Source organism: Osmia bicornis, chromosome 1, assembly GCF_907164935.1.
Source record: "Osmia bicornis bicornis chromosome 1, iOsmBic2.1, whole genome shotgun sequence".
NCBI lineage: Eukaryota > Metazoa > Arthropoda > Insecta > Hymenoptera > Megachilidae > Osmia > Osmia bicornis.
In genome coordinates, this window is record NC_060216.1 from 12,643,951 (window position 1) to 12,668,279 (window position 24,329).

General features: G+C 39.3%; 3 protein-coding genes and 1 long non-coding RNA gene across 6 annotated transcripts; 1 reads left to right on the forward strand and 3 right to left on the reverse strand.

Moving 5' to 3' along the window:
* Positions 1 to 159: 159 nt before the first annotated feature.
* Positions 160 to 6,319, reverse strand: LOC114872812 (transmembrane protease serine 9-like). Its single transcript, XM_046288302.1, has 12 exons — positions 6,170 to 6,319; positions 5,792 to 5,960; positions 5,543 to 5,702; positions 4,021 to 4,226; positions 3,475 to 3,680; positions 3,315 to 3,372; positions 3,123 to 3,250; positions 1,361 to 1,472; positions 1,123 to 1,285; positions 740 to 948; positions 344 to 595; positions 160 to 281 (listed from the first exon to the last, which is right to left on the reverse strand). The coding sequence occupies exons 1-12, from the start codon at positions 6,230 to 6,232 to the stop codon at positions 160 to 162; spliced, it is 1,848 nt and encodes a 615-aa protein (XP_046144258.1). The 5' UTR covers positions 6,233 to 6,319.
* Positions 6,320 to 8,086: 1,767 nt separating this feature from the next.
* Positions 8,087 to 11,587, reverse strand: LOC114872779 (protein trapped in endoderm-1). Of its 3 annotated transcripts, XM_029180371.2 has the most exons (5): positions 10,033 to 11,028; positions 9,757 to 9,944; positions 9,359 to 9,524; positions 9,037 to 9,283; positions 8,087 to 8,968 (listed from the first exon to the last, which is right to left on the reverse strand). In XM_029180371.2, exons 3-5 carry the CDS (start codon positions 9,483 to 9,485, stop codon positions 8,320 to 8,322), a joined length of 1,023 nt encoding a protein of 340 aa, XP_029036204.1. In that variant the 5' UTR covers positions 9,486 to 9,524; positions 9,757 to 9,944; positions 10,033 to 11,028; the 3' UTR covers positions 8,087 to 8,319. The 3 variants fall into 3 exon arrangements, with proteins under 3 accessions (XP_029036204.1, XP_029036205.1, XP_046141277.1); XM_029180372.2 differs by lacking the exons at positions 9,757 to 9,944; positions 10,033 to 11,028 and adding an exon at positions 11,093 to 11,587; XM_046285321.1 differs by having other exon boundaries at positions 9,757 to 11,028.
* Positions 11,552 to 13,754, forward strand: LOC114872780. Its single transcript, XR_003788818.2, has 3 exons — positions 11,552 to 11,618; positions 11,972 to 12,217; positions 12,289 to 13,754. It is a non-coding gene; the product is annotated as an uncharacterized LOC114872780 (long non-coding RNA).
* A 634-nt stretch (positions 13,755 to 14,388) lies between these two features.
* Positions 14,389 to 23,692, reverse strand: LOC114872818 (laminin subunit beta-1). Its single transcript, XM_029180463.2, has 14 exons — positions 23,326 to 23,692; positions 22,410 to 22,537; positions 21,649 to 21,693; positions 20,614 to 20,836; positions 20,236 to 20,535; positions 19,567 to 20,129; positions 19,304 to 19,483; positions 18,914 to 19,239; positions 18,426 to 18,836; positions 18,153 to 18,348; positions 17,599 to 18,045; positions 17,024 to 17,531; positions 15,872 to 16,955; positions 14,389 to 15,786 (listed from the first exon to the last, which is right to left on the reverse strand). Exons 2-14 carry the CDS (start codon positions 22,474 to 22,476, stop codon positions 14,815 to 14,817), a joined length of 5,322 nt encoding a protein of 1,773 aa, XP_029036296.1. The 5' UTR covers positions 22,477 to 22,537; positions 23,326 to 23,692; the 3' UTR covers positions 14,389 to 14,814.
* Between the last annotated feature and the right edge of the window lie 637 nt (positions 23,693 to 24,329).

Genomic DNA, 24,329 nt, shown 5'->3' on the forward strand with positions numbered 1-24,329 from the left:
AGTTGGTACAATAATTTTAGCAATTATCAATATGATTCGTTTCTGCAAATAAATATTTAATTCGCATTCAGAATCGTTAAGTTAATAACTAATCTAAATAAATACCTTATTTTACATAAATATCGGAATGAGGATATTTTTTAATTTTTTAAATATTAGTTAATTTGCGCATATACATCCATCTTCCATATTTGTATTTATCCATTTCAGGTACCTCGTTACTCTGGTGTATACCCCAGGATATCCTGCTCTTCCGCATCCAACACCCCAGGAAACTATTCCTGTATCAATTCGATGATTAATGTTAACATTACACGTATAATGTTAATTACCAATTTCTTACCAACTATTTCGAGTCTGTCCCCTTCCTGAACAAGCAGTGGACCACCACTATCACCTTGACAAGAATCCTGACTATTTCGACCAGCGCAAATCATATTGTCTGTAATTCGATTCGCTCGATACTTCATTTTACGACATTGGGTTAAACTTAATATCGGTACTTGTACTTCCTGTACTTGTCCGGCTAGCATACCTCCTTCCGATGTCCGGCCCCAACCAACCACGGTTCCTTCTTTACCAGCTGGGTCAGTACCTGTAGATATTAATATAATTCCTAAATTCACGTAAAATCTTGCTTCACGTGCTAACTATTTTTTATTTATTTTCATAAGTGATGCCTTCTCCTAACGCTAGATTACAAGTAAGTAAGATTTTCAAAGTAATCGAATCCTCTTACCTGTTTGTGGCAAACATACTGGTCTAATAGTTTTAGAAAACTTAACAGATTTCCGAAGTTTCAATAACGCGACATCGTGGTTGTACGAATTCATGTCAAAATTTCTATGACGAATTACGGCGCTTACTGCCCTCATCACAGAACGTCCATCGGTATTAATGTGTTGATCGTAATCTCCAAGTACTACACGTATCTTCGAACGTTTCAATCTGAAAGTAAATTTTTGAAACTAGAACACTTTCGAATCACGATCAGAGCTCGTTACTTTAAATCTTCCTCTTTTAGGTAAATCCTGTCTCAGCCCAAAATCTTCTCGTTTAAGAACGACGAAAGGATTACCGATTCTTATCTGATCCGACTATTGAGGAAGACTAGGAACTTACCTACGTACACAGTGAGCCGCGGTAAGTACATAATCATTATTAACAAGACTGGCTCCGCAATGAAAGCGACCCTCGTACACTAAGCGCGCTACCCAAGGATATTTGTTAGGAGCTGTTGGTTTTCCACCAACGATTCGATGTTCTTGATTAGACACACCGCATTCTGTGTTAGGTTGACAATTGATTAGTTTAAATGATATTTTAAGAAGAGCTTAAGGATTTAATAATTTCATCTTACCGCACGAACAATTTCTCAATGTTTCGTTATCATCCACATTGCTGTCTATATCGAGACCAAATAATTCATCGAACAGAAATTTGCTCTTTCGATAGTTAGTTGAATTCGTCGTCTGAAAGAAAATCATCTTTGGTAGTACGCTCACTTTCTATCGCAAACGAAAGGGGCAGCCGGAGAAAGTAACAATGATCCGAAATATGGAGGAAAGTGTGTTCAATACAGGGAATCTGATTTATTAATCAGAACTTCGGTTATCGATGATTTATCAGTTGTCGAGTCTGAACAGTTATAGATTATTCAATTTACCACTTACAGCAAAATCAGTAGCGAAGTTTAAATTATTCTGTCGACTTCTGACATTCAAACTCCCTATAGTTGAAGAAAGGATTAGGATTAAAGTACAGATCCAAGTTTTCCGAAATATACTTCGCGGACACATTTTCCGATCAGTCGTCAACTCAAAGGATTACGATCGAATTTTTTCTTCTTCTCATCGATGAATCTTCCCAAACACTTGATCCATTCAAAGAATTTTTCATAATCGCACATTCTATCACATGTTCGCGCACACACTTTCCGCTGATTCTCAACGTCCTTCACCTTTTGTCTTTAAACTTCATCTAAAGGCTGCGAGAGAGGCTAGTACCGTGTATCAGACGCTTTCACCGTCCTTCTACGAAGACACCAGACTGACCGGCCAACAGAGCACGGCAAATGTTCAACTCTTGCGAAGAAAGTTCTTTCACTATCCTGTTGCTCTTCCCATTCAGTATGCGAGGCTGATCACACATAATCCTTTCGATTTAAAATTAGCGAGATGGTGGAGGTTCAAGATTCCTGTCACGTGACCATCGTTGATTAGCGATCTTAACGATCGTTTTCTAGAATCGAGTTGTTCTACTACCATCGTTATTTCGTATTTACAGTTCATCTTTTCTGAACTCCTAGTGCTAAAATTACTTGACGTTATAAGTAAAGTATCTAAGTGTTTGCATTTCATCTACTAGTCACGTAACGATTAATTAGTAACTGCCACTCTGTTAACTGTAAGCTTTCTCAGTATCTGTTTGACTTTCATATCGTAACAGCGTTCAGTACGTTGAGGCATTTACAGTATTCATGAAGTTGATTTTACTGAAGAACTGTTCCTGTTTCAATTCGGGAAGAGTCAGAAGTCGTTGGTAACGGGCTGCAGGTTTCACTAACCCACATTCACCGTTGAAAGCAAAACGTTTCTGACTACTGACCTGGTTTCTGTCATTCCTTGCTCATCTTGATCGACGATCGACAATGATTGATCTAACGATCTAACTCCATTTCTCCCTTTTTTAAGACATCCTTCTAATGACCATTATTTTAAAGAAATTCGAAATTAACATAATTCACAAGATAGGGATAAATAATTTTTACAAGAGAAAACATCAAATTATACTTAAATATATTTTTTATTCAATAACTGTTTTGTACAGGAAATGTGACATCACAAAGTTGGAACTTTTTCTATTTATATATTCGACTAGAGTACGTAAATTATGTGCAATGATTTAACGATTATAATAAATAAATTATAATGAAATATGTTACGCAACTATTTACAAAATAGATCCACCGATAACACGTCGGGATAATAAAACAGATATGAATGCACTTGAGATCGTCTAATGAAATAAATTATAAAATATACTTTGACTTAATACTGATTATCCTACTGGTTATTACCGATACTTTATACGGATAATACGTTCAGAACAAAGATTTATTGGCGACGAGGTGGTGGACACACGCATTCACCGTCCAGGTGATCTTTAAGCCATCCGAGGTAATTGGTTAATTTTGTGTAAATTCCTGGGAAATTCGGCCTTGCACATCCACGACCCCAGGAAATAATACCTGTAATTAAATATTTACAATTTAAATGCAACTCTGCATATTTCTTCAAAATTTCTAGGCTTACCTATTACTTCTAAATGTCCAAACGTGCCTTTCACGTGAAGAGGACCACCACTGTCACCCTTAAAATAACACGATTTCATTTGCATTCATGATTATACTTTTTATAAAATACGTTTGAAAGTCTTTTACAAAATTCTGTTGGAATTTAATCAAATACTTACAAAACAAGCGTCACGTTCGCCTTCCAAGTATCCAGCACAGAACATGTTCTCAGTGATTCGTTGTTTTTGGTATCCTGCTTGGTCGCATTCTTCTTGTGATAAAATTGGAAGATTCACCTTTCGAAGTTCGTCACTCACGGGTTGATTCTCTCCGGTTCGACCCCAACCAATTACCGTGGCCGTTGCACCGGTATAATCAATGGCTTCTGCAAAATATATATTTCACTTGAATAAATCATGAAAATGATTTTACGTCTCATGACTCGTTATAATAAGCAAAATTGGTTAATAGTTTTTCCTTCCTTTGTTGATTTGTATTATTGCTCATGTTATTGTACTATCTATCTGTAATTGGTATTACACAATCACACGATACATTAAATCTGAAAAGTTTATCCAGATAAATAAATAATACATTTTCTTCAAAAATATGACATGGATTAATGAACAATTTTTCACTAATAAGTGTTTTATAATTCCTGCACTTGTGTTGCAATCGGTTCCATTTCTCTTTTACGATTAAGCTAGAAGTATGTAAATACTTACTGTCTTCGGGTAAGCACGCGGTTCGAACAATACCACTTAAATCCACTGGACGATCCAATTCGACGATAGCAATATCATTGTTGAATGTATACGTGTGAAAGTCTTCGTGAATAGCCACTGATTTAATGCGTCGAATTATGGCATTTTTCTCCACATTTGGCCGGTCAGTGTCAGCCAATATGATCTTGATGCTTCTAGTTTCAAATCTAAAATGGTTTTCTTTTATCACTCTATATTCTATTACCTATACTATCGAAAATGTAATAAATTCTCGCGTTTTTTGTATTTTATTTATTCCCGCAATTTTGTGTTTTCTTAGGTAAAGTATACATAAGACCTCTATACCGCTGGATAGATCACGAAAAATCAAAGTGAAAAGTTCTGTAGCATTTTTCGATGGGATCAGTAGTTTAGCCACATTTCGTTGTTGAAAATTGAAAAATTGACCAATCAGCGCGCAGACTCTCGGCGCATGCGTAAGCGCGACGCTCAGCAGCGCGGCTCGTCGGCGACAGAGGAGGCTAGTCTCCTACTCCGCGGGTGTTGCCACTCAAGCTGCACGCTGATTGGTCAATTTTTCAATTTTTAACAACGAAATTTGGCTAAACTACTGATCCCATCGAAAAATGCTACAGAACTTTTCACTTCGATTTTTCGTGATCTATCCAGCGGTGTAGAGGTCTTCAGGGTATTTTTTAACACCCTATATGTGCATTCGCAAGTCTTTTTCTTGCTCTAAATCTATCTGCTTCAATTTTTCCAATTAATTAATTTTAATCATATTTCAGGCTTTTGAAATGGGAGTTCCAGGAGGCAAAAAAGTTCATTTTCGTCATCTACTCTATTTCGCCTTTCGTCGCGGTCAAAAAGCAACGGAAGTGGCCCGCAACATTTATAACGTGTACGGAGTAGATGTTATAGCTCCGAGGACCGTTCAAGATTGGTTTGCCAAGTTCAAAAATGGCAATTTCGACCTTGACGACCCACCTCGTTCCGGCCGACCTTCCGATTTCGACGAAGATCGTCTCAAGACGTTTCGGAAGGAAGATGGTCGTCAAACAACGCGAGAGTTGGCCGAAAAGATGGGCGTCCCTTCAAGACCATCGCTAACCATCTTCACTCCACGACGAAAGGCGAAATAGAGCAGATGTCGAAAATGAATTTTTGCTTCTCCTGGAACTTCCATTTCAAAAGCCTGAAATTTGATTAAGATTAATTTTGTAGAGCAAGGAGAAAACTCGCGAATGCATATGTATACTTTACCTAACAAAACACAAAATTGCGGGAAAAGAATAAAATACAAAAAACGCGGGAATTTATTACACAACCTAATATTTCAAATATCATAAACATTCCATTGCGGTTGAATATTCGTATGATACGAAAAATTGCAGTGTCATTTTTGTGTTGGAAACTGCAATTATTGCACGTACAGCTATCGGAAAGCTTACATTTCGCGCAGCGATAAGTGCAATAAATTTCTCTTCTACCTGACACAGGTCTACTTTATGTTATTACTCACCCCTCCAAGCAGTGAGCTGCTGTGAGTACATGCCTCCGGGTTATTAAGCTGCCAGCACAGTAAAATGTACCTTGTTTACTGAAGCTAACGATCCAGGGATATTCAGAAATATTTGTTACGTTACCCCCGACGATTCTTGTTTTTCTGCCCACCCCGCACACTGCAATACATTGTTCATTTGTCAATGTTAATTATGTTTTGTTAAAGAAAACGGTGAATCTTCTTTTCACGTAAATCGAATTTAATTACCACAATTGTTGCAGACGTTTGGTCTCTTTGAGGGAAACGAAGGTGGTGAATTGAAATCAATGTAGGATACTTCGTCGATCGGTTTGAAATTGTTAATCTCTGCACTCGTGATATTATAGTGCACCTGAACGTTCGATGAAGGCAAATTCTTTTCACTGATTTGTTGTATCTGAAACAGAATAGCTAAGAAATAGAAAACTTAATTCCAATTAAGTCGCAAGTTTTTATAAAAGAAGAGCAATGGTAGAACCGATTATTTCTTTACTTATACCATATTTTACTCGAAAGATAAACAGAAATAAAAGAAAATTATAGGAAACACCACTTTCATTGAAATAATTTCACTATCGTTCCTTGTAAGAATTAGTAATAACTCACCACCAGCGGGGACGCATAGGTAAAACAGGTAATCCACAGTAATAACAGCAATCTGCGTTGCATTGTTGCACGGCTAAGTATTACAGTATTACGGTAACAGTAGAATTACTGGTAGACAGGTAAAGCAGGGAGCTTTCGATCCGGTGCACGTGCCTGCGTCGGGCGTGAAAATCCTAAAGGTACCGTGGCTGTTTTGCCGTTTTATAGTAAATTATAACTATTGAAGAACCCTGCCCGGTGTCGGTGGGGATCGTTAGCCTTGAGTGGTACGTTTGCATTGGCAGATGTTGCATGCGACAGCCTTTAAATCAGTCGAAGTATATTCGTGTACGAAGCATTGTCTCACCTGTACACAGATATGGATATACTCGCAAAATAACGATGTTCGTGTGTACGTACACCAAGGGGAGACGCTATACATCACAATCGAACGACGACCACCAACAACGACCAATGTCAACCCGGACCATCTCCTTCTCACTTCTCTTAAACGACCAGACACTCTTCTCTTCGTGTCCTTCCTTCCTTCCTTTCAGATATCCAGCAGACTAGATCAATGTCAGTTTCGTCAACGAAAGGTTTTCATTCCCTCCCTTGAACCTCTTCTGCTGTTGTCTTAGAATGATGAAATGTTTTCAGAGACATCAAGGGAACTTGTTGGAATAGGTTTCACTGACGGAGGTAAAGATTAACGACGTATGTATCCTTCCGTGAAATTCTTCGTCTTTTGAATGTATCAAGAGATACCGAGGAAAATGATAAATCTCTTGAAACAACGAAACAATCCTGGGTGAAGTATGTGTAAGCAATAAAAGTTTTATTAGAGAAGATTCCAAGAAGTTCCCGACACCGTGGAAATATTCACTGGGTTACTATTGCGGTTGAAACTGGGTCAATGTAATAGTTGCTTGCCCTTGTTTTAAGATTCATAATGCTAAAGCAAATATCTAATTGGTGTTAAGCAGAGTGATACAATGGTTCCATCACTTTTTACATGCTGTTTCAATCACTACAAAAGGTTTCGTAACTCCATTGGAACGACTAGTGCTACGCAATAACATTTGTAATTGTAATTGTTACACTGAAGTAGGTAAGTGATCAGTTCGTTTCTATTGTTTCGGATAAATCGGGAAAACTGTATCGAACAAATTTTTGATTAATTAATTTCATTAATCTTTCTCGGTAAGAAAGTGCATGTTTCTTTACGTAAATATACGAAAGCGGGCGGGTTACGCGGTAAGCGGGTTTGCCGAATGAAATAACGATGTATGCAATAGTTTATGGGGCAAACATTTACGCGAAAGTGCAACGTAATTTACACGTAGTTTTAGCCTCTTTCTATATCTATATTTTATCTCTAGTCTTACGAATTAGTCATTCAAGTCTAACGACAAACGGTTCGATCTTTGATAAATAAATAATGAATTATGGAAATAATTTTAATCGTTTGTATATACGATTGAGTTTTCGAAATACAACTTCACCTTTATCTTGCCCGTGAAAAGACTGAAATCATGGCAACAATCTGACCCTGGCGATAAGTCTAAATAAGGCAAGGCTGTTGATAATATTAGTCATATTAACCAGACAAGAAAAGACAATGGCCCACCCGCATGAGGGTGCTATGACCCATATACCTTGACCTACTGTCACAGGTTACAGGTATGATACAGTCCTCTGTCCTACATCATCTTATCTCATGTGTCTCGGCGTTAACTAAATGTTTGATAAAGTTCTGTAACTAACATAAGTCGCGTATAAACGAGTGACGAGATATTCATGAAATATTTCTATTTCTCCGGTTTCGTAAAAACCGGCCAGGGGATAAGGTGGAAAATATGGATGGAAATATAACGAACATACGATTTCTTTCTACAAATTTTTTTATTTTAAAATTAAAACTAATTTCTTCTCATTTTTATAATAATTACATGCAAAATTTCCAAATCATTTAGATATCGAAGATTAAGAAATTTGTAAATAGAAAGAAACTTCAAAGAGTATGAAAAGTAGAAACGATGGAAAATAAATAATTGTCTTTGATTTACACATTTTCATCTTTACACATAGACATCTTTCCCGCTCTGAATGGCACCAATCGACGTATATTTATCATATTTACTATTTACAATGAACAATTTGTATCGTTGTTAAGTCACTTGAGGTGTCGAGACCTTGCTCGAATGTGAATGGGTCGGTTTCGGTCCCATGTTCGGCGTCTTTGCTGAGGCTGGACACAAGATCTGCTTATAGGCCTCTCTGTAAAGTTTATTAGTACCTGCATAAATGAAGGGATTGATGACAGACGAGGCCCACGCTAACACAGACGCGATCACGTGTAAAATAGGGATCTTTATCTTGTCGTCGATCACGTTAGCCAGCATCAGTGGCATGAAACATAACAGGAAGCAAAGAAATATCGTCAACATCAGTCTAGTTACTCTCGAGTCTTCTCTTCGCTGGAATCCTCCAGATTTCTTTCTCGACGCACCCGCGTGTGCCTTCAAATTCTTCCTGCTTTTCCTCACCCGCCAGTAGATGCATAAATAGGAGACACTTATCACTACGCAGGGGACGATGAATCCTAGAACGAAGAGAAACTTTTTCGGGCTGGTACCGTTCTTCTTGAGTATGGTGCAGGAAAACGTTGTTGGTTCCAAGCCCAAAGTTCCCCAGAAACCGAACAACGGAGGCAAAAGTAAGGAGAAACTGAGGGTCCATATTGCGATTAACATCAAGATGATCCGTTGCGTAGTGTACAGCTGCGCGTAGATTTCGGATCGCGATATCAGTATGTATCTGGAATTTCAACTTTAATTAATATATGGAATCACAAAAGTCTTTGCTATATATTCGGAGTTACAAACCGATTGATTGTAATCGCCACCATACTAAGCAAAGACACAGCCACGTTCCCATAAAAGAACAGGGGGAATATTTTGCATAGAGTTTCACCGAGCACCCATGCCTCGTTCAAGTATCTGCTCGCGGTTAATGGCAAATTCACTGCGGAGAAAATCAAATCCGAAATGCTAAGGCTTATCACGAACGCGGTCGTTGCGTGTCGCCTCAGTCTTGTGTATTTTAACAGGGCGATCACTGTTACCAAATTACCTGGAATTCAGAAAAATATTAATTGTGAATGGAAGAAATGAATGTGAAACGGAAGTGAAGAAAATAGAATTTTACCCGCAACTCCAACGATACTGAAGATTATCGCGCAAACTGCAGCTGCGATTGTAACTGGTCGAGGGAAGTGGTTTAGACCAACTTCCGAGGTGAGGCTGAAAGTGCCGTTCATTAGAGTATCGTCCATCTTTTTCCTTATTAATGAGCTTCTCGGTCGTGATATGTTCTGAAAATATGAAACGAAAACTTTAAGACTTTTATGATATTTCATTCATGATTATTAAATTATTGCAAAACATATGGATTTAGATTATTGAAAAACAGGCATTGGATAATGCTGGATTTCTGTTTTTCAATAATGTAAATGATTCTTAATCTACTGTCGACCCTCCCCAATGTCTGGAACGTTCATACGCGCCTATGCCTTTTTATTCCACCAGCCACTTGAATTCACTCACTTCGTTTCGTCTTTTTGCATGTTCGTCAGTTGCTTCTTAAATTTTCTTGCTCCTTCGATCTTGCCGATGTATCAGAGGAAAAAAAGAGATAAAAATCGTGTATTTGTCATCCACGAAAGAAGAACATCTAGCTTTCCCGCGACAGCAATCTCTTCGAGTTATCAGGTTTTCGTGGACTTTGCTCTTGTCTGATTGAAAATAATTGATTTTCACAGTTTTACACTTTTCCTTTTTTCACTGACAACAATCATCAAACCTTCTGCGCACACATCTTACCACGTATAACGAAATTCTTTCATCCTTTATTGCAAAATTTCTTATCTTGGAACCATTCTGAAGATAATACAATTTCAACGAAGAATCATTCTCGTATTCATTTCACCATAGTTCGTCACAGATTTCTGGCAATTTATCAACGTTAAACCTTGTTTGCGACTCTTCGATAAAATTTAGTAAAATTTTCACATAATAACACTCGAATAAAAGTATTCGATAAAATTTCTCTGAAGGATTCACTCCTAAGGAAAGATTTCTAAAGCAAGAACAGTCCCAAACGCTTCAATCATTTAGCTAGCACAGCAAGTACTGAATCTGTAACTCCCCTTTTACTTCGAATCCACGGAGCCTCCTTATCTGTTACTTCTTCATCTAACTCGCTCGTTTCCTCTCTCGTTGCTTTTTTATTTCAACTTTTATTTCATGTACACGCGTGCTTGGGGCAGTGTTCGATCCGCTTTGAGCACCACTGTCCGCGAAGAATCGTGTAATTAATAAATCTCTTTGGAGATCATTGTTATGCCGTGTAGCGTCGTTCAAGTGCAGTAGAATGAAACGATACTCGTCGAGATACACCGTGAGAATTCTCCACTGTTTCTCTACCTTGCGACAATCTTGCTAGCGTGCAAGCTGCACCGCGTACCGGACAAATCAGCCGTGTACCCTCAGGTGCAACGTGGGCTACCTTTTGCTAAGAATAAGTGTAGGGGAAGAATCCTCCCTCCACTAGTACTTGGTCTTGGGAGAAAAACCCTGAAAGAGCCAGCAAAGCCTCGGGAGAACCTCAGGAGGTCCTAAGGAAAGTCTAATCTTCTATTCTCGCAAATAAAGAATATAAATAAATAAGGCAAGTGGTGGGGCGCTTTTCCCTTACACTTCTTATCAACCCTTACTTACATTGTATTATAATTACTTGTGTTACAAAACTATTATTCACAAACCACGTAATAATTATATCACCTCCTGACAAATTTTATTTCTGACCAACTCTTATTATGAACAGATTTATATAATATTATTTTCTACAATCATAAACAGTACAATAACAATAGGTACTCACAATTATAAAGTTCTTCAATAGAGCTTCTCGTTTGAATTAAATGTCTTTTTATATAGTAACAAATTTTCAAAAAGAAAAATAAATAACTGACATCTCTATCGTTGTGCACTCTGAATGATGGATCATTTCGCACTCAAATTTTCCAATTCGTCTTTGAAGATCACATTATTCTTCGTGTTCACTTAACTTTAATATCAATTCGGATACATAAAAATGAATCGCATTTCATTGGAATAGAACAATCTTTCGACAAACTGTTAACAGTACTTGTTATTATTTTTAACAATATTACTCTTCATTAATTGTTTTTGTCAAAAGCTCGCCCGAACGTGCACTCTCCGCCCCAACTTCCGCTCCATTCGCTCTCACGGCACACGTTTCACGCACTGCCGGGCTGTTCCTTACGACGAGGTCGAGGCGGTGGTGAAAACGGACGAAGGAGCGTTGGACGAAACGCGATTGGCACACATTGAAATTATCGCTGTCAACGGGGTGTAAGGGGTGGCAGAAAAATAACCGCGTATTCGTATGTTATTTCTCTACTACGAGCTATTAATTCTTAGATTAACGAGCTGCTATCAATTGAATGCCCTCTACTCTCTGATGAATTGGTTTTTCACTTATTTCATTAACGAATTGATCAACTCCACGAGACAAAACGGTGAGGATTAATTGATAATGACACGAACACTGCTTTTTTTTTAACATTTATTTCAGCGTCTACAAACCGTATATAAATATCAAACGTTTATTTATAGGAAACTGTTCAGAAAAAATTCAATTTACTTTGCAATTTTCCCACCTTCTTGGTAATGTTTTTGTAACGCGTATTGTTACATAAATATTGTATTTATTTACTGATCATACGAATTCTTTTAGGTATGCGGTATATGCAGTTGAGCGAAGATTTCTCACGAGCAACTTCAATACAAGTTAACCCCTCGCTAATGTTGAAGATAACCGTAAAGGCGACTTACCATCACGTAGGCCAGCTGCCAGCACAAAGCCGAAGTCTAACAATCGAAAGGAACGATCCCGCAAACAAAACTGAATCCCCCTCCCCCTTCTCCCTTTCCTTTGCATCCCTATAGTACTTCCATATGGCCCTCTACCCTGTGATTAAAGGTAATCATGGAGAAATATTATATCGTAGTCGCTCCATCCAGTCTCCTAAGTCAAACAATTTTATCTTGCAGAATTTTTCCGAATTTCTCCGATGCGATTCGTAAAACCTTACGAAAATTCAAATGAGATGCACCAGGCAGCTCGAAAATTCCTCGAACGAGCCATTGTGAATAAGCAACTCCCGATTAGACCGGTTCAAGTAACCTGCTTACAAGAGGAATGCTCCGCGAGAAGAATAGTAGTTGTTTCGTTGCCTGTTTTCAGGATAATAGAGGCGAAATGTTTCCTGAGGCGACGGGCCCGTGTAATCAGGCTATGCATACAAGCCTCCCTTTCGCCTGGAACCCTTACTATCGTTGCGACAATATTTTATCTTACCCAAGGAGAATTCATCTCGTTATCTCGACTGTCCCTTCGAAAATAAGTTTTTCAATTTACATAGCCCACCGTTTTACGACGTGGTTAGTCTATTTTCATATCTAGAAATTCATTGAGTTCGAGGGTTGAGTTACCAGATCATAGACGAACTGCTCGTTTTTATTTGATCAAGATTTTTCCAAATTATTTCAAAGAACAATGTCACAGATCTTGGTATTATTTTTTGAAATATTTTTATCAAATTTTCATTTTTACTGAAAACTTCATTGAATACTTTGAGGTGATTACGTTATATTATCTGAAGGAATAATTATGTCAGATTATCGCAAACGTTTTGTTCATTTCCGTTGTCGTCAATGGAAGCTGGATACCAAAATATGTGGTTAAATAAAAGATAGAGATAGTACCCACGCGAAAAGGGCGGGCCCTTCCGGCTATATTTATTACCGATAAGCTATCTACACGATAAAATTTCCCAAAACAGATCCCGCCTCAACAGAGTCATGCTGATTAATTTTTTTTTTTTTATTATTCAATTAACAACAGATTTGTGAAGTTTCAAATTTTACTGTAATTTTAGAATATTAAGAGAAAGTAAAACATCAGTCGTTATATTTAACAGAGCTCAGGATTGAATATAAGAAGCGAGCTGTATATAACAGGCTGATATGGAAAAATCATTTTATTGACTTTGAGTAATTAGCGATTTTCTTCGTGGCAGTGATCCGAGTTTTACATACCAACCGGAAAGGCAAAGAATCTGAGCGTACATAAAACATATGTCGATAGTTATAATCTACAAGCAATAAAAATGATCTGTAACAATAAATCTTAGAATGCAGCACAGAGAACGATAAGTGCTACCGTGGATTGTACATTAAAAAAACTTCTTTGTCGATGATTAATAAACAGAAGAATAATTCTGTGCGTTGTAATTAAATGATAGAAAGTAATTTGAAAATTATAAAAATAGGACGTTGTTCTACGAAATATTCACGATAGAAATATACTTGAGGCAAATTTTTATATTTTCTAAAAAAATAGAAATCTTTTATACGTTTATTATTTCTCGTCGTATTCAACTTATTAAATATTTTTAACAGCAAGGCAGGGTATTGGACAACCACTGTTGGGTGTTCTGAATGAACTCATTATGTATAGTCCCACAAGCCTATACACTATTTCATTTCAGTTCTGTTCAACAATGCTGTCTATTCACGGAGTACTACGGCGTCTGAACTCGATTCTAAAAGCCAAAAGGGGGGCGGCTTAAGGGCGAGGTGCGTCGAAATAATAAATAAAAAAGTCCCATATGTAGGGACAGAAGCTTTCTTCAGCCCGGCTGCTTTCACGGAACAATCAGTTTTCTACCACTCGAAAGGAAAATAGAATTTGGTAATTGTCAGATAAATTTTCTTCTTTTTTTTAATATTAAAAATCACTCGTTTAATTAAATAAAAATTTATTCTGTATCAGCAACGAATACTGATTCAGAATGCTAAGATACTGATGGATAGAACATCTTGTCAAGGATTTAGACAGGGGTATGGTACGTACAGGAAACACGTGCAGGTCGAAACCAGGCTATACGATAATAAACCACAAATACTATTTTTATAAAGCAACTCTGTCATAGGTTTTATTTTCCTCGTACCTTACATTCTAAACACTATCCTTATAACAACTGTTTATAACAACTATTATCATTTGTAGAGAATTAAAATTCTAATATGGCTGTTTCAGAATCCTGTTAATTATTAAGACTTCAGTAATTGAAAAAGGAATTTTGATAGTTTATGTTAATAGAATAAGTTTTTATTGTGTATAATACAGAGCGCAGTACCTAACTTTGCTAATCTTAATTACTTTATTATCTGTAAAGGTACAAATTGTTTTTACAAATTGTTTTCGTTTTAGATTATCCTTTAAACCTAATCTTTGTATTTTATATTACATGGCTCACTATCATACAATATTAATAATAAACTACATTTATTAGTTACATAATCGTTAATTTCTCAATTTCAGTAAGTGAACTTCTGAACGATGAGAACCATAAAGAATCTTGAAATTGAGAAAAAACATACTGGATTAGAAGGATAATAATTTGATAAAGGGATATAAAACACCCCAGGAAATGTTTCTGTCGAAATGAATAATGAAAAATAATATCATGAAGGTAAACGAAAAAAGCCTCTATCGACAGTCTCTTCAAACATTCAAGAAGTACATTGTCTATACTGTTGCGCCTTCTGTTCTATCTCTGCTAAGTGTTTCTCCATTTCTCCGGTCAGTGAATCGACTTCAGACTTCAAATCGAACAACATCCTTTCGTTATCCCTGTAAACGATCTCCATGCCATCGAGATCCTTAAATTTGGTCGACGTGTCTGCCGTCAATTCCGAGGCCCTCTGCAGGAGCTTCTTCGCCCTCTGAATGTTATCTTTGCTCTTGTTCACTCTGAGACCCAACGACTCGTCGGCACGTTTGTACTCCTCGGAGAGTTTCCTCGTCTTCGCATCGACGTTCTTCGCCTCGTCGGCCACTTTTTGAGCCTCGATACCGATCTCTTGGTTCAGAACGAAGTCGTTTCTTACCGACTGAGTCTGCAGCAGCTTTAGGCGACCATCCAGTTGATTCACTGTCTGCGTAGTGCTGTTCGCTTGCATCTGAGCCCCTCTGGTCACCTCCGCTATCTCCTCCAGATCCATCTCGGACCTCTTCACGTCCCGTTCAGCTTGATTAATTGCAAACTGTGCCAAATCCTGAGCCTTCTGCGCGTCGTTCAGTAAAACGACTACTTTGTTGGCTAAAGCCTGCTTTTCTATCGCGCTTTCCTTCGCACTATTTGCGCGTTGTTTCAGCTCTTCTGCTCGATGAAGATCATCCTTGGTGTCCGCGAGAATCTTCTCAGAATCGGTCAGAGAACCGACGATGCTCTTTATGCGATCAGCCAACATATTGATCTCGTTGGGTTTCAGTTGGATGTCCTTAGACAACACCTCGTTAGCTAAGTCCCTCACCATGGGTGGCGTGGACTGTTCTTCATCCAGAGTGCTACGTATTCGTTTGTTTATGTCGGAGAGATCCTTCGTCACGTTGTCGGATAAGTTGCGAGCTCTCCAGGCGAAATTGAACGCGTCCTGGGCGTTCGATCTGGCCGTGGTGGCGTCACGTTTCACTTGGATCATCTAAGCAAAAAGGAAAGTAGAAGAATGATAGAAGTATATAAATAATAGTAAAAATAACAGAATCTAGTAATGAAAAGAAACATACATTACGAAGCAATTGCTCAGCCTCGTCCTTATAATTCTTGATTTTAGCAGCCTGTTTCTTAGCCACGTCCAAAGCTTGATTGGCCTTAGTAACCGCACCTGCATCACAGGATAAACCGCCGCAAAAACCGCAGCCAGCACCACCGCACACGCTGCTGCAGTCTGTCACGTTATCTCCACACATTTCCAGATTCAATCCTGGCATGGTCTTATCGAAAGTCCTCAATTTATCGTTTATTTGATCCAGGGACTCTCTGTTCCTCTTCTGTGCCTCGTCCACGAAGCCACGATTCTTGGCCAGCAAACTCTCCGTGTGTTTGCGGTACCTTTCCGCGTCAGCTAGAACGTTGCTCGTGTCGTTCGCCATTTTCTCTGCTTGCTTCGACTGCTCAGCCATTTGCTGGGTAACGTTCAAAGCGCCTTGCACATTTTCCTCCTGCAATCTAGTGGCGTTTCCTTTGAGGTCTGCCGCAGCTTGGTGCAAATTGTTCGTTCTATTTTTAAGGTTCTTCAAAGCAGCGTCACCTAGATTCACCCTTTGACTGACGGTCTCTAGAAGATTGTTTACTTCCTCTAATTGCTTGGTGGACATGGAGACATTACGGTTCAAGTCGATGGCTAGATCGTTCAGTTCATCTAGATCTTGACTTCTGATGGAGGTGCTGCTGATCAATCCCTTCACCTGGTCTAAAGACTCGATCATGTCGTCGAATTCCTGGCTGTAAACGCCGGTTGTTCCGACCTTCTGGATCCTCGACGCTTCCTCGATGACGAGGTTCGTTTTGTTTCTTAAGCCAGTCAGCGTTATATCCCAATTGTCGAAACATTCTCCGCAAGGATTACATTGAGGAGCGTTTCCATAATAACCACGATAACACTGGTCACACTTCTCGCCACCGATCCCTTTGTGACAGATGCACATTCCTGTTTCTCCGTCGCACTGTTGGCTCGCTGAACCGGTTAAATCGCAATCGCAGGGATAACACTTGATGGTCGGATTGCCCCAGAAATTCGTTTGGCACTCGTTGCACCGTCTTCCTCCGAAACCTGGTTTACACTCGCAGGTACCGTCGAATGGATTGCAACTACGACGAGAAACAACTTTTCAGTAATACTTGGAGAAATTGTTAGAAAATTACCTTCAGCTACAAACCTGTCGGAAACGCTTCCAATCGAGTCACATTCGCAAGGATCGCATCCTTGTCCGCTGGCGATCTTCCAATGATTTTCCTCGCAAGAATCGCAATGCTGTCCGATAACGTGAGGTAGACAAGGACACTGTCCAGTTCGGTGATCGCAAGGACCTGCGTTTCTATCGGTACCCAAGACGTCGCATTGACAATCCTGGCAGTCCTGTTCCAGGGCATTGCCGTAGAAGCCAGCTTTACAAATGTGACAATTCGCTCCGTCGGTGTTGTAAAGGCACTGCAAGCAACGGCCAGTTTCAGAATCGCAATTTCCAATTCGTCGAAGATCAGTGTTGTTGTTGCAGTTGCAAAACTCGCAGTTGCCGCCTGGAACTTCAGGATTGCCGAAGTAATTTTCAGCACAGCTTTCGCAACGAGGACCCGTGTAGCCGTCGTAGCATTCGCAGATCACATCGTGAGTGATCGAATCCAAGGAACAACTGTCGGCGTAGGAATGGCCAGAGTCCAGAGCTCCTGTACGAATGAAATTTGTATTAATTTTGAGAGAATTGAAAGATACCGAGGGACATTTAAATCTTACCTGGACAAGGGCATGCTCTGCAAGGAATGTCCACCCCGATTCTAGGATCGCCGTAGTAGGTTTCAATGCATCGATCGCAGTTGTGCCCAGTCGTATAATCGCGACAATTGATGCAAGCTCCGGTTTTCGAGTCACAGTTCTCTGCGTGCCCGTTGCACTCGCACCGTTGGCAATGCGGAAAATTCCAGAATCCTGGCTCGCATTGACCGCAGGTTCTACCGTAAGTATTCGGTCGACACTTGCAACGACCAGTTTCCACGTCGCAGAAATTGTCCAGAGCGCCCACACCGTCACAGTCGCAGGGGATGCAACCCTCCGGGCCAAAACCGTAGGTGCCAGGTGCGCAACGATCACACCTTCTACCAACGACGTTCGGTTTACAGGGACAAGTACCTCCGTAATTCTCGCACAACAAACTGTGGGATCCTGTTGGATTACATTCGCAGGCTGAAATGGAAAATTGATGGAGCTGTTACAGCTGTTGTTTCTCAATGAAACTTTTTAGAAATTACACAAATTACTCTGCTGACTTAATAAATAATGTTATCACTCACAATGTGCACCGTCGTAAACGTAATAACCGATGCTGTTTTGATACTTCTTGCATACTTCTGGCATATGGGTCCACACAGCATTGAAATCGTTAAAGAATTCGCTGCAGTGGTGTCTCTCATATTCCTGGCGACGTAATTCACCAACTCCAGGTGTTTTGAAGAAAGGTATCTCATCTATTTTTGGTCTCAGAACGATCTGAACAAAATTAAGTTCTAATTAATACATAAGTCTTATAGAAGTTTTAGAAATGTTAGAGATTAACAAATGTTTACCGAGTCAACCAAGATAGATGCGGAGGGCGTGTCTACATGGTTGTTAAATTTCCGGAACTGTAGTAGTAGATTGTATCTTTTTCCAGCTTCCAGGCAAACGGAAGGCTGCGCAACGATGCTTCTGGATCGTAAAGGAAGCTGTGCCCACAGCTGATCGTACTCCGGCCTCGAATCGGCACAGAGGCCATTTGGATCCACCGGGCCGTCTCTTTCGATGATTATCTGGACATTTTCCCAGGATCCTTGCTGGACCGGTTCGTAACGGACGATTATATCGTACCACAATGTTTTACGAATATCGTCGATCGTGAAATTCAGCACTGAACCTTCTAGCGCCTTCATAAATCCAGTCCCGGTCCAAGTGCTGTTTCTTCCATCACGATAAGGCTCTCTAATCACCACTTGGCAATTCTGTCGAAGTAATTAAAGAAATTCGATTTTTATTAAATATTATTAATTAAACAAAAATGCAAAGAAGAAATAATTACATCGGAAGCTCTGGCTAATTCTCCCTCGTAAATTAAGAAGTCCAACGATCCGGTGTAGTAACTCTGCTCGGGTTGGTTGCAAGTTCTCCCGCTAATGTGAGGTCTGCAACGGCATTGGCCACTTATAACGTCGCAGGAATTCTCGTACGAACCACCAGGATCACAGTCGCAAGGCTTGCAACCGTCCGGATCCTCCGACAGGCCCCAGTAATCCAGAAGGCACTGGTTACAGTCACGAGCAGTGACGAAACGCTTGCAGGTACACTCGCCGGTGATCGTGTTACAGCCTCGATTGTCGATAGTGCCCAGAGTGTTACATGTGCAAGCTAAACGGGAATACAAATTTTAATATACTACTTATAATTGTACCGAAATATCTGATATTGGTACCTTGACATCCATCAGGATTTTCAGGATCGAAATTCCAATATCCATTTTTGCAGCGATCACAACGACGACCCTCCACGTTTGCTTTGCAGCGACAGCGACCAGATTCGTCTCCGCTAAGTGGATCGGTTCTCGAATCGCATACACCGTCGTCCAAAGAACCACCGAGATCGCAGTCGCAAGCTGTAAACGACATTAAAAGAGAGAAGGTCTTAGGAAAAAGAATTATGTACAAGCTGTTGAACTACAACTCCGTGTAAACGTACGTAAGCAAGCTTCAGGGTGAGATATGTCCTTAGTGACGTCATGGTAATAGAACAATTTACATAATTCGCAGTTTCGCCCTTCGGTATTGTGTTGGCAGTCGTTGCAAACACCGCCAGACACGCGGCCAGACTGTTCATAAACATCTTCGTCGAAGTGACAGGAAGTCGAGTGATTGTTGCAATTGCATGGTCTGCACGCGTTCGTCTGTTTTCCAACGGCCGGCTTCCATGGCAGATCGTTGTAGAAGTCCTGACACTTTTCGCAATTCAAACCTGTCGTGTTATGCGTACACTCGCATCTACCGTGCACCATGTTCTCCTCGTCAGCGACACCGGGCAGAGGTAGACATCTTGATGCGTGACCGTAGCAGGAGCAAGAACCACGGATCACCATGTTCTGAATGCCGTAGTAGTATTTCTCGCGAATTTCAGCGCGATCGTCCAACAGATCGTCACCTAAGGTATGTAGCCTGGTCATATTTATGCGGAGGTTCGTAATTTTTAAAAGATCCTGCACCTCCTTCGAATAAGGGTTGTCGATCTCTAGATTTCGAGGTAACACTCTGAAAAATGATGATGGTTGATATTCGGTCATCTTTAGATTATAGCACAAAGTTTGAAAGATATCGTTGAGCATCGAATGACCATTGCTTATCGTTGTTTACGTACCTGAAGATAACGTCGCCTCCTGTCGATGGCGCCACGCCAGAATATCTCGTCTCGCAGATGACGTCAGTCAAGGTTTGGGGTTGTTCGGTAGACACGCCTGGGAAATATTGCTCGCAGTTGTGGGCGAAGTATCGATAGACTTTCCAAGTTCTTCCGAAATCGTAAGATCTTTCGATCAGCATCGCCGCTGGTCGAAAGGTCTTGAAACGGATGATGATGTGGGTGAAATGAAATTCCGCTTCTAAATCGAAACGTATCGTTACATTTTCAACGCCATTCTCTGCTTGCCACCAGTTCTTCCTATTAATTAAAACGTACAAATTGGTAATTTTAGAAAAATCATTCTCGACCGAAGATTAATGTCACGATCGTACATACTCGGTAACAATGTTTTCGATATTGTGTTGTTGCTTCGGCAATGATGCATCGCAGAAGAAGCATTTCTTCCTGTCCTTCAAATGGGAAACGATGCAATATCTTTCTGGTCCGTGAAGACCGCAAGTCGAAGACGCGTTCAGCCGACTTTTCCTTCCAATTAGTAAATTACCTGTGGCGGGATAACACGAACTTTGCTCGCAAGGATGCTTCCTTTTCAATGGACCTACGAGGAATAACGATAAATGAAAGGTACCATTAAAAAATAGACCAAGTTAGCCACAGTTTTGGTTATCTCCGTCCCCTACAATGTATCGTTAAGATCACCTATTAACTTGTAATTATAGTTTGTTATTTATATTCCCAAAGAATACAAGTTAGCGGTCGGAAACCTTAACCACATTATGAAGTAAGGTAAAAGAAGAAGTTTTAAATCATCATTGATTACCTTGAGAAATCTCGTTTAGTCAAACGATTAAGAATTAATGATAAAGTTATTTCTTAATATAATTAATGATTGTATGCCTTAGTAGATATAGGCATTTCTACGCTGACAATCAATGTGTTAAGGAAACAATAACGGACAGGCCGGGTAATAGCCAGAACAACATTCTCATGCTGGTTTTAAACGTTCGATAGTAATGTACAAGATGGATTTATGGGAGTAGCTAAAATGGCTACCTCTTGAACTAGGAACGGTCAGCCGTGGCCAATAATGGCGTTCCTCGGCCACCTCCATGGGTGGCATATCTCCTCTCTGGACTGATCCTACAACACCCTCGTTTTCATCTCAGATTGCTAGTCATATTTATCTCTATACACTCTTATACAGAAACCCAGGGAAGTATATTGAAGCAAAATACAATTAATAGAAATTGTTCTTAAGGAAAATTCAAATTCGTCGCCAGAAAATGTCTCAACACGTTTGCTAACAGTATTTAAAATATCTTTTTCGTTTCTATCGATGAAGTTCTTAGGTGATAACTAATTGTGATTTTAATAAGCTTAGGTATCGAAAACTTTTCTTATTGAACTTACCTCTGATTGGTACCCTTTCTCTAGGATATTGTGGATCTGCAGCACCTGGAAAAATGATGAATTTCATTGAAAACAGTCTATTATTTTATTTATCAAATTTATATAGAAGTATACATTTTTTCATTTTTTTAAATAAATCGCTAGTGAAGATTCGTCAAGTGTATGCGCGCTCATTTTTCTCTGAGGAAACTTTAAACGAATCTAACACAGATATCAAACGTTCCATTACTGGTAAGGCCTATCGCCGGATGTTTATGATCTATCTTCCCTGGAAATCACCATTCAACGAATCCCTTAAACGCACAGAAGTTAAAAAAAAACTTGTCTTATTTCGCCTTTGCTCGTATTCCTCTTCTTGTTACTATATTATTCTTTCGTTATTAAACGGTCTTAACAAATTCATTTTTAAATCATTTTACTTGAACAAAAAATTTGTCATAAAATGTATGATAATTAATAATTTATACAAATTGTTCCATTTTTTTATAACTACATACATAAAATTTTTTATTTCTTCATTAAAGATGATTAGTATTATCCGATTTTCGTGTTCTAAATTTCTAAGGCGCTGAAATTTTTGACACCGAAATAAAGTTGAAGAGTTCAGGAGGAAGACAGGTCAAGGGGTCGTCCCGCTATCTAATCGTAATGGATAAAATGTATTCTCGTAGGAGGAATGAATGAAAGCACGTTTCGATCATGAGTAGATGAATCTTAACTATTTTATTACAACAAAACTTGTACCCTCGATAGATGCTTACTTGTTGCGATAACCGTTGCAAATAACAATATTGCAAGGATCGTTTGATAAGAACACATTCCAGCCATTTTCACTCCTCCTCTCTGTTATTCAAGTTTCCAAATCTAAGCCATGGGCGTTATGTTTCATCTGAAAAGAATACGTAGCAAAGGATGAATTTATTTTTAATTCTAAAAGATAAAGATCAAGAATCGCAAAGGTTTGTTACGCGTCTTTCAATTCACTGGATCGTATTTTTATTCGTGATTAATAACAATTTCTATATTACAGTGCAGCTTTGTAGAGAAAAAAAATGCATGCTAAAGTTGAATGACCGGACAAAAGCGATGCTTACGGAGATCTAGAATGCTTGATAAATTTCTAAGTATGTATCTATGTACGTTGAACGAAGAACTATGAAGAATTTCTGATAAACTTCCAGCTTGTCCTATTTTAAAACGTATCTTCTTTCAAGAAAATCTCTTTCATTTATTAATTTCGTCTAAAGCTATTAAACGCGCCGAAGAAATGCAAGTTATCTGACACTGGGATGCTCCAATATTTATTATATTTATCTGAGAGCGTACACAGCATTTTCTATCGATGTTTATCAATGACTCATTAAATTGTCATTTAAAAAGCGAATTTCAATCGTTTAAACTACAATGTTTGTGATTATCGGTTTACATCAAACACGGTCTGCGATCAAACGTCAAACAAACAATAGCACACGGCGATGTTAATTAAAACACTGCTGCTCCGGCGGTGGTCACAAAACCGCGCCGAATCTGAAGCACAATCTTTCCTCCGCATGAATCAACCTTCTGTTTGCCGATAAAGAAAGAAACTCGAAGAGACACTGGTGCAGCGTCTAAGCATCGCGTTTAAAGTAAGCATGGAAGAGAGGAAAAAAGAAGAAAAGAAGCGGCCAGTCTTACCTAACTCGGTGTGCCTTTGGTGGAGCGTGTTGTTCTGTGACTCTGTTTGCAACTACGCTCGAAAAGGCTTGAGTAAAACGCGATCGTCACTGGGAAAATGATCTACGAGGCTGGATCACATGAACGGAGCAAGAATGTTATCACAAGACGAGGAATGAACAAGAGACAATGTCGTGGACGCCTGATGGCGCGTTTCTCGCACGGTCTCTCGGTTAAAGAGAACCTCCGACTCCGAAAGCGGCCAGTGCCGTACGTAGAATGAGATCCCTTTCTTGCTCGTGCTCTTCGAACGAAAGCTGGGTTTTAGCGGAGGCCGAGGGGCAAGGTAGGACTTACAGAATGAAGAGTAGGGAAGTGATTGCGGGGGAGGCTGGAGAGAAAATACACGCTTACTGTACTTACTTGCTCGAGGATCAGCAATTTTGTTGTTACGCTTTTACTTCTTGGCTTTCTTTTTTTGTTAGTTTGATAATTTCGATGCAATAATTGAATTTCTGAGATAGATATTGTTGAATTACTAGTTTAAATTTTGGAGCAAGTAACTTTGAATGATTGTTCAAGCCATGAATATGATTTTTGAAGAAACCTTCTTATTGTTTGTTGTTACACAATTATTATTATGCAAGTCTCGAGGCAAGTCTCATCGTGTACGAAGTCTTTAATGGACTACATCTGCACGTGTACAACGCCAACCAGTTGGTTGCCATTCACACGTGCAGCACACTTGTATTCGGTTTCTTTCGTTTTTCTTTAAACGTGGTTTAGGTACAGCTAGTGTGTCGAACTGTAGGACTGACCAGTGCCTCGGAGTAAACCTCGGGTTTTAACCATAGTCAAAGGTCGCTTCTAGGGTAGCTATTGAGCAGGGGTGAATAAGATTTAACTCTTTGGGTATAAAAATGTAAATGCTTGGAAAGTATATCAAAAGCAATAATATGTAATTAAAAAGCATTTAATGAAGAGGCAATAATATATTATAATTTATGTAAGAAGCAAATGTGACC

Excerpts from the sequence above, each read along its gene's own strand:
- LOC114872779 (XM_029180372.2), bottom strand. The coding sequence starts at position 9,485 with ATGGACGATACTCTAATGAACGGCACTTTCAGCCTCACCTCGGAAGTT. Across the intron at positions 9,284-9,358 it reads CAGTATCGTTGGAGTTGCGG|GTAATTTGGTAACAGTGATC; the intron begins GTAAAATTCTAT and ends TCTGAATTCCAG. Across the intron at positions 8,969-9,036 it reads GTGGCGATTACAATCAATCG|ATACATACTGATATCGCGAT; the intron begins GTTTGTAACTCC and ends TTGAAATTCCAG.
- LOC114872818 (XM_029180463.2), bottom strand. The coding sequence starts at position 22,476 with ATGGCTGGAATGTGTTCTTATCAAACGATCCTTGCAATATTGTTATTT. Across the intron at positions 20,536-20,613 it reads ATCGAAAACATTGTTACCGA|GAAGAACTGGTGGCAAGCAG; the intron begins GTATGTACGATC and ends TTTAATTAATAG. Across the intron at positions 16,956-17,023 it reads ATTGGAAGCGTTTCCGACAG|TTGCAATCCATTCGACGGTA; the intron begins GTTTGTAGCTGA and ends TTCTCGTCGTAG.
- LOC114872812 (XM_046288302.1), bottom strand. The coding sequence starts at position 6,232 with ATGCAACGCAGATTGCTGTTATTACTGTGGATTACCTGTTTTACCTAT. Across the intron at positions 3,373-3,474 it reads GCGAACGTGACGCTTGTTTT|GGTGACAGTGGTGGTCCTCT; the intron begins GTAAGTATTTGA and ends TGTTATTTTAAG. Across the intron at positions 282-343 it reads GGACAGACTCGAAATAGTTG|GAATAGTTTCCTGGGGTGTT; the intron begins GTAAGAAATTGG and ends GAATTGATACAG.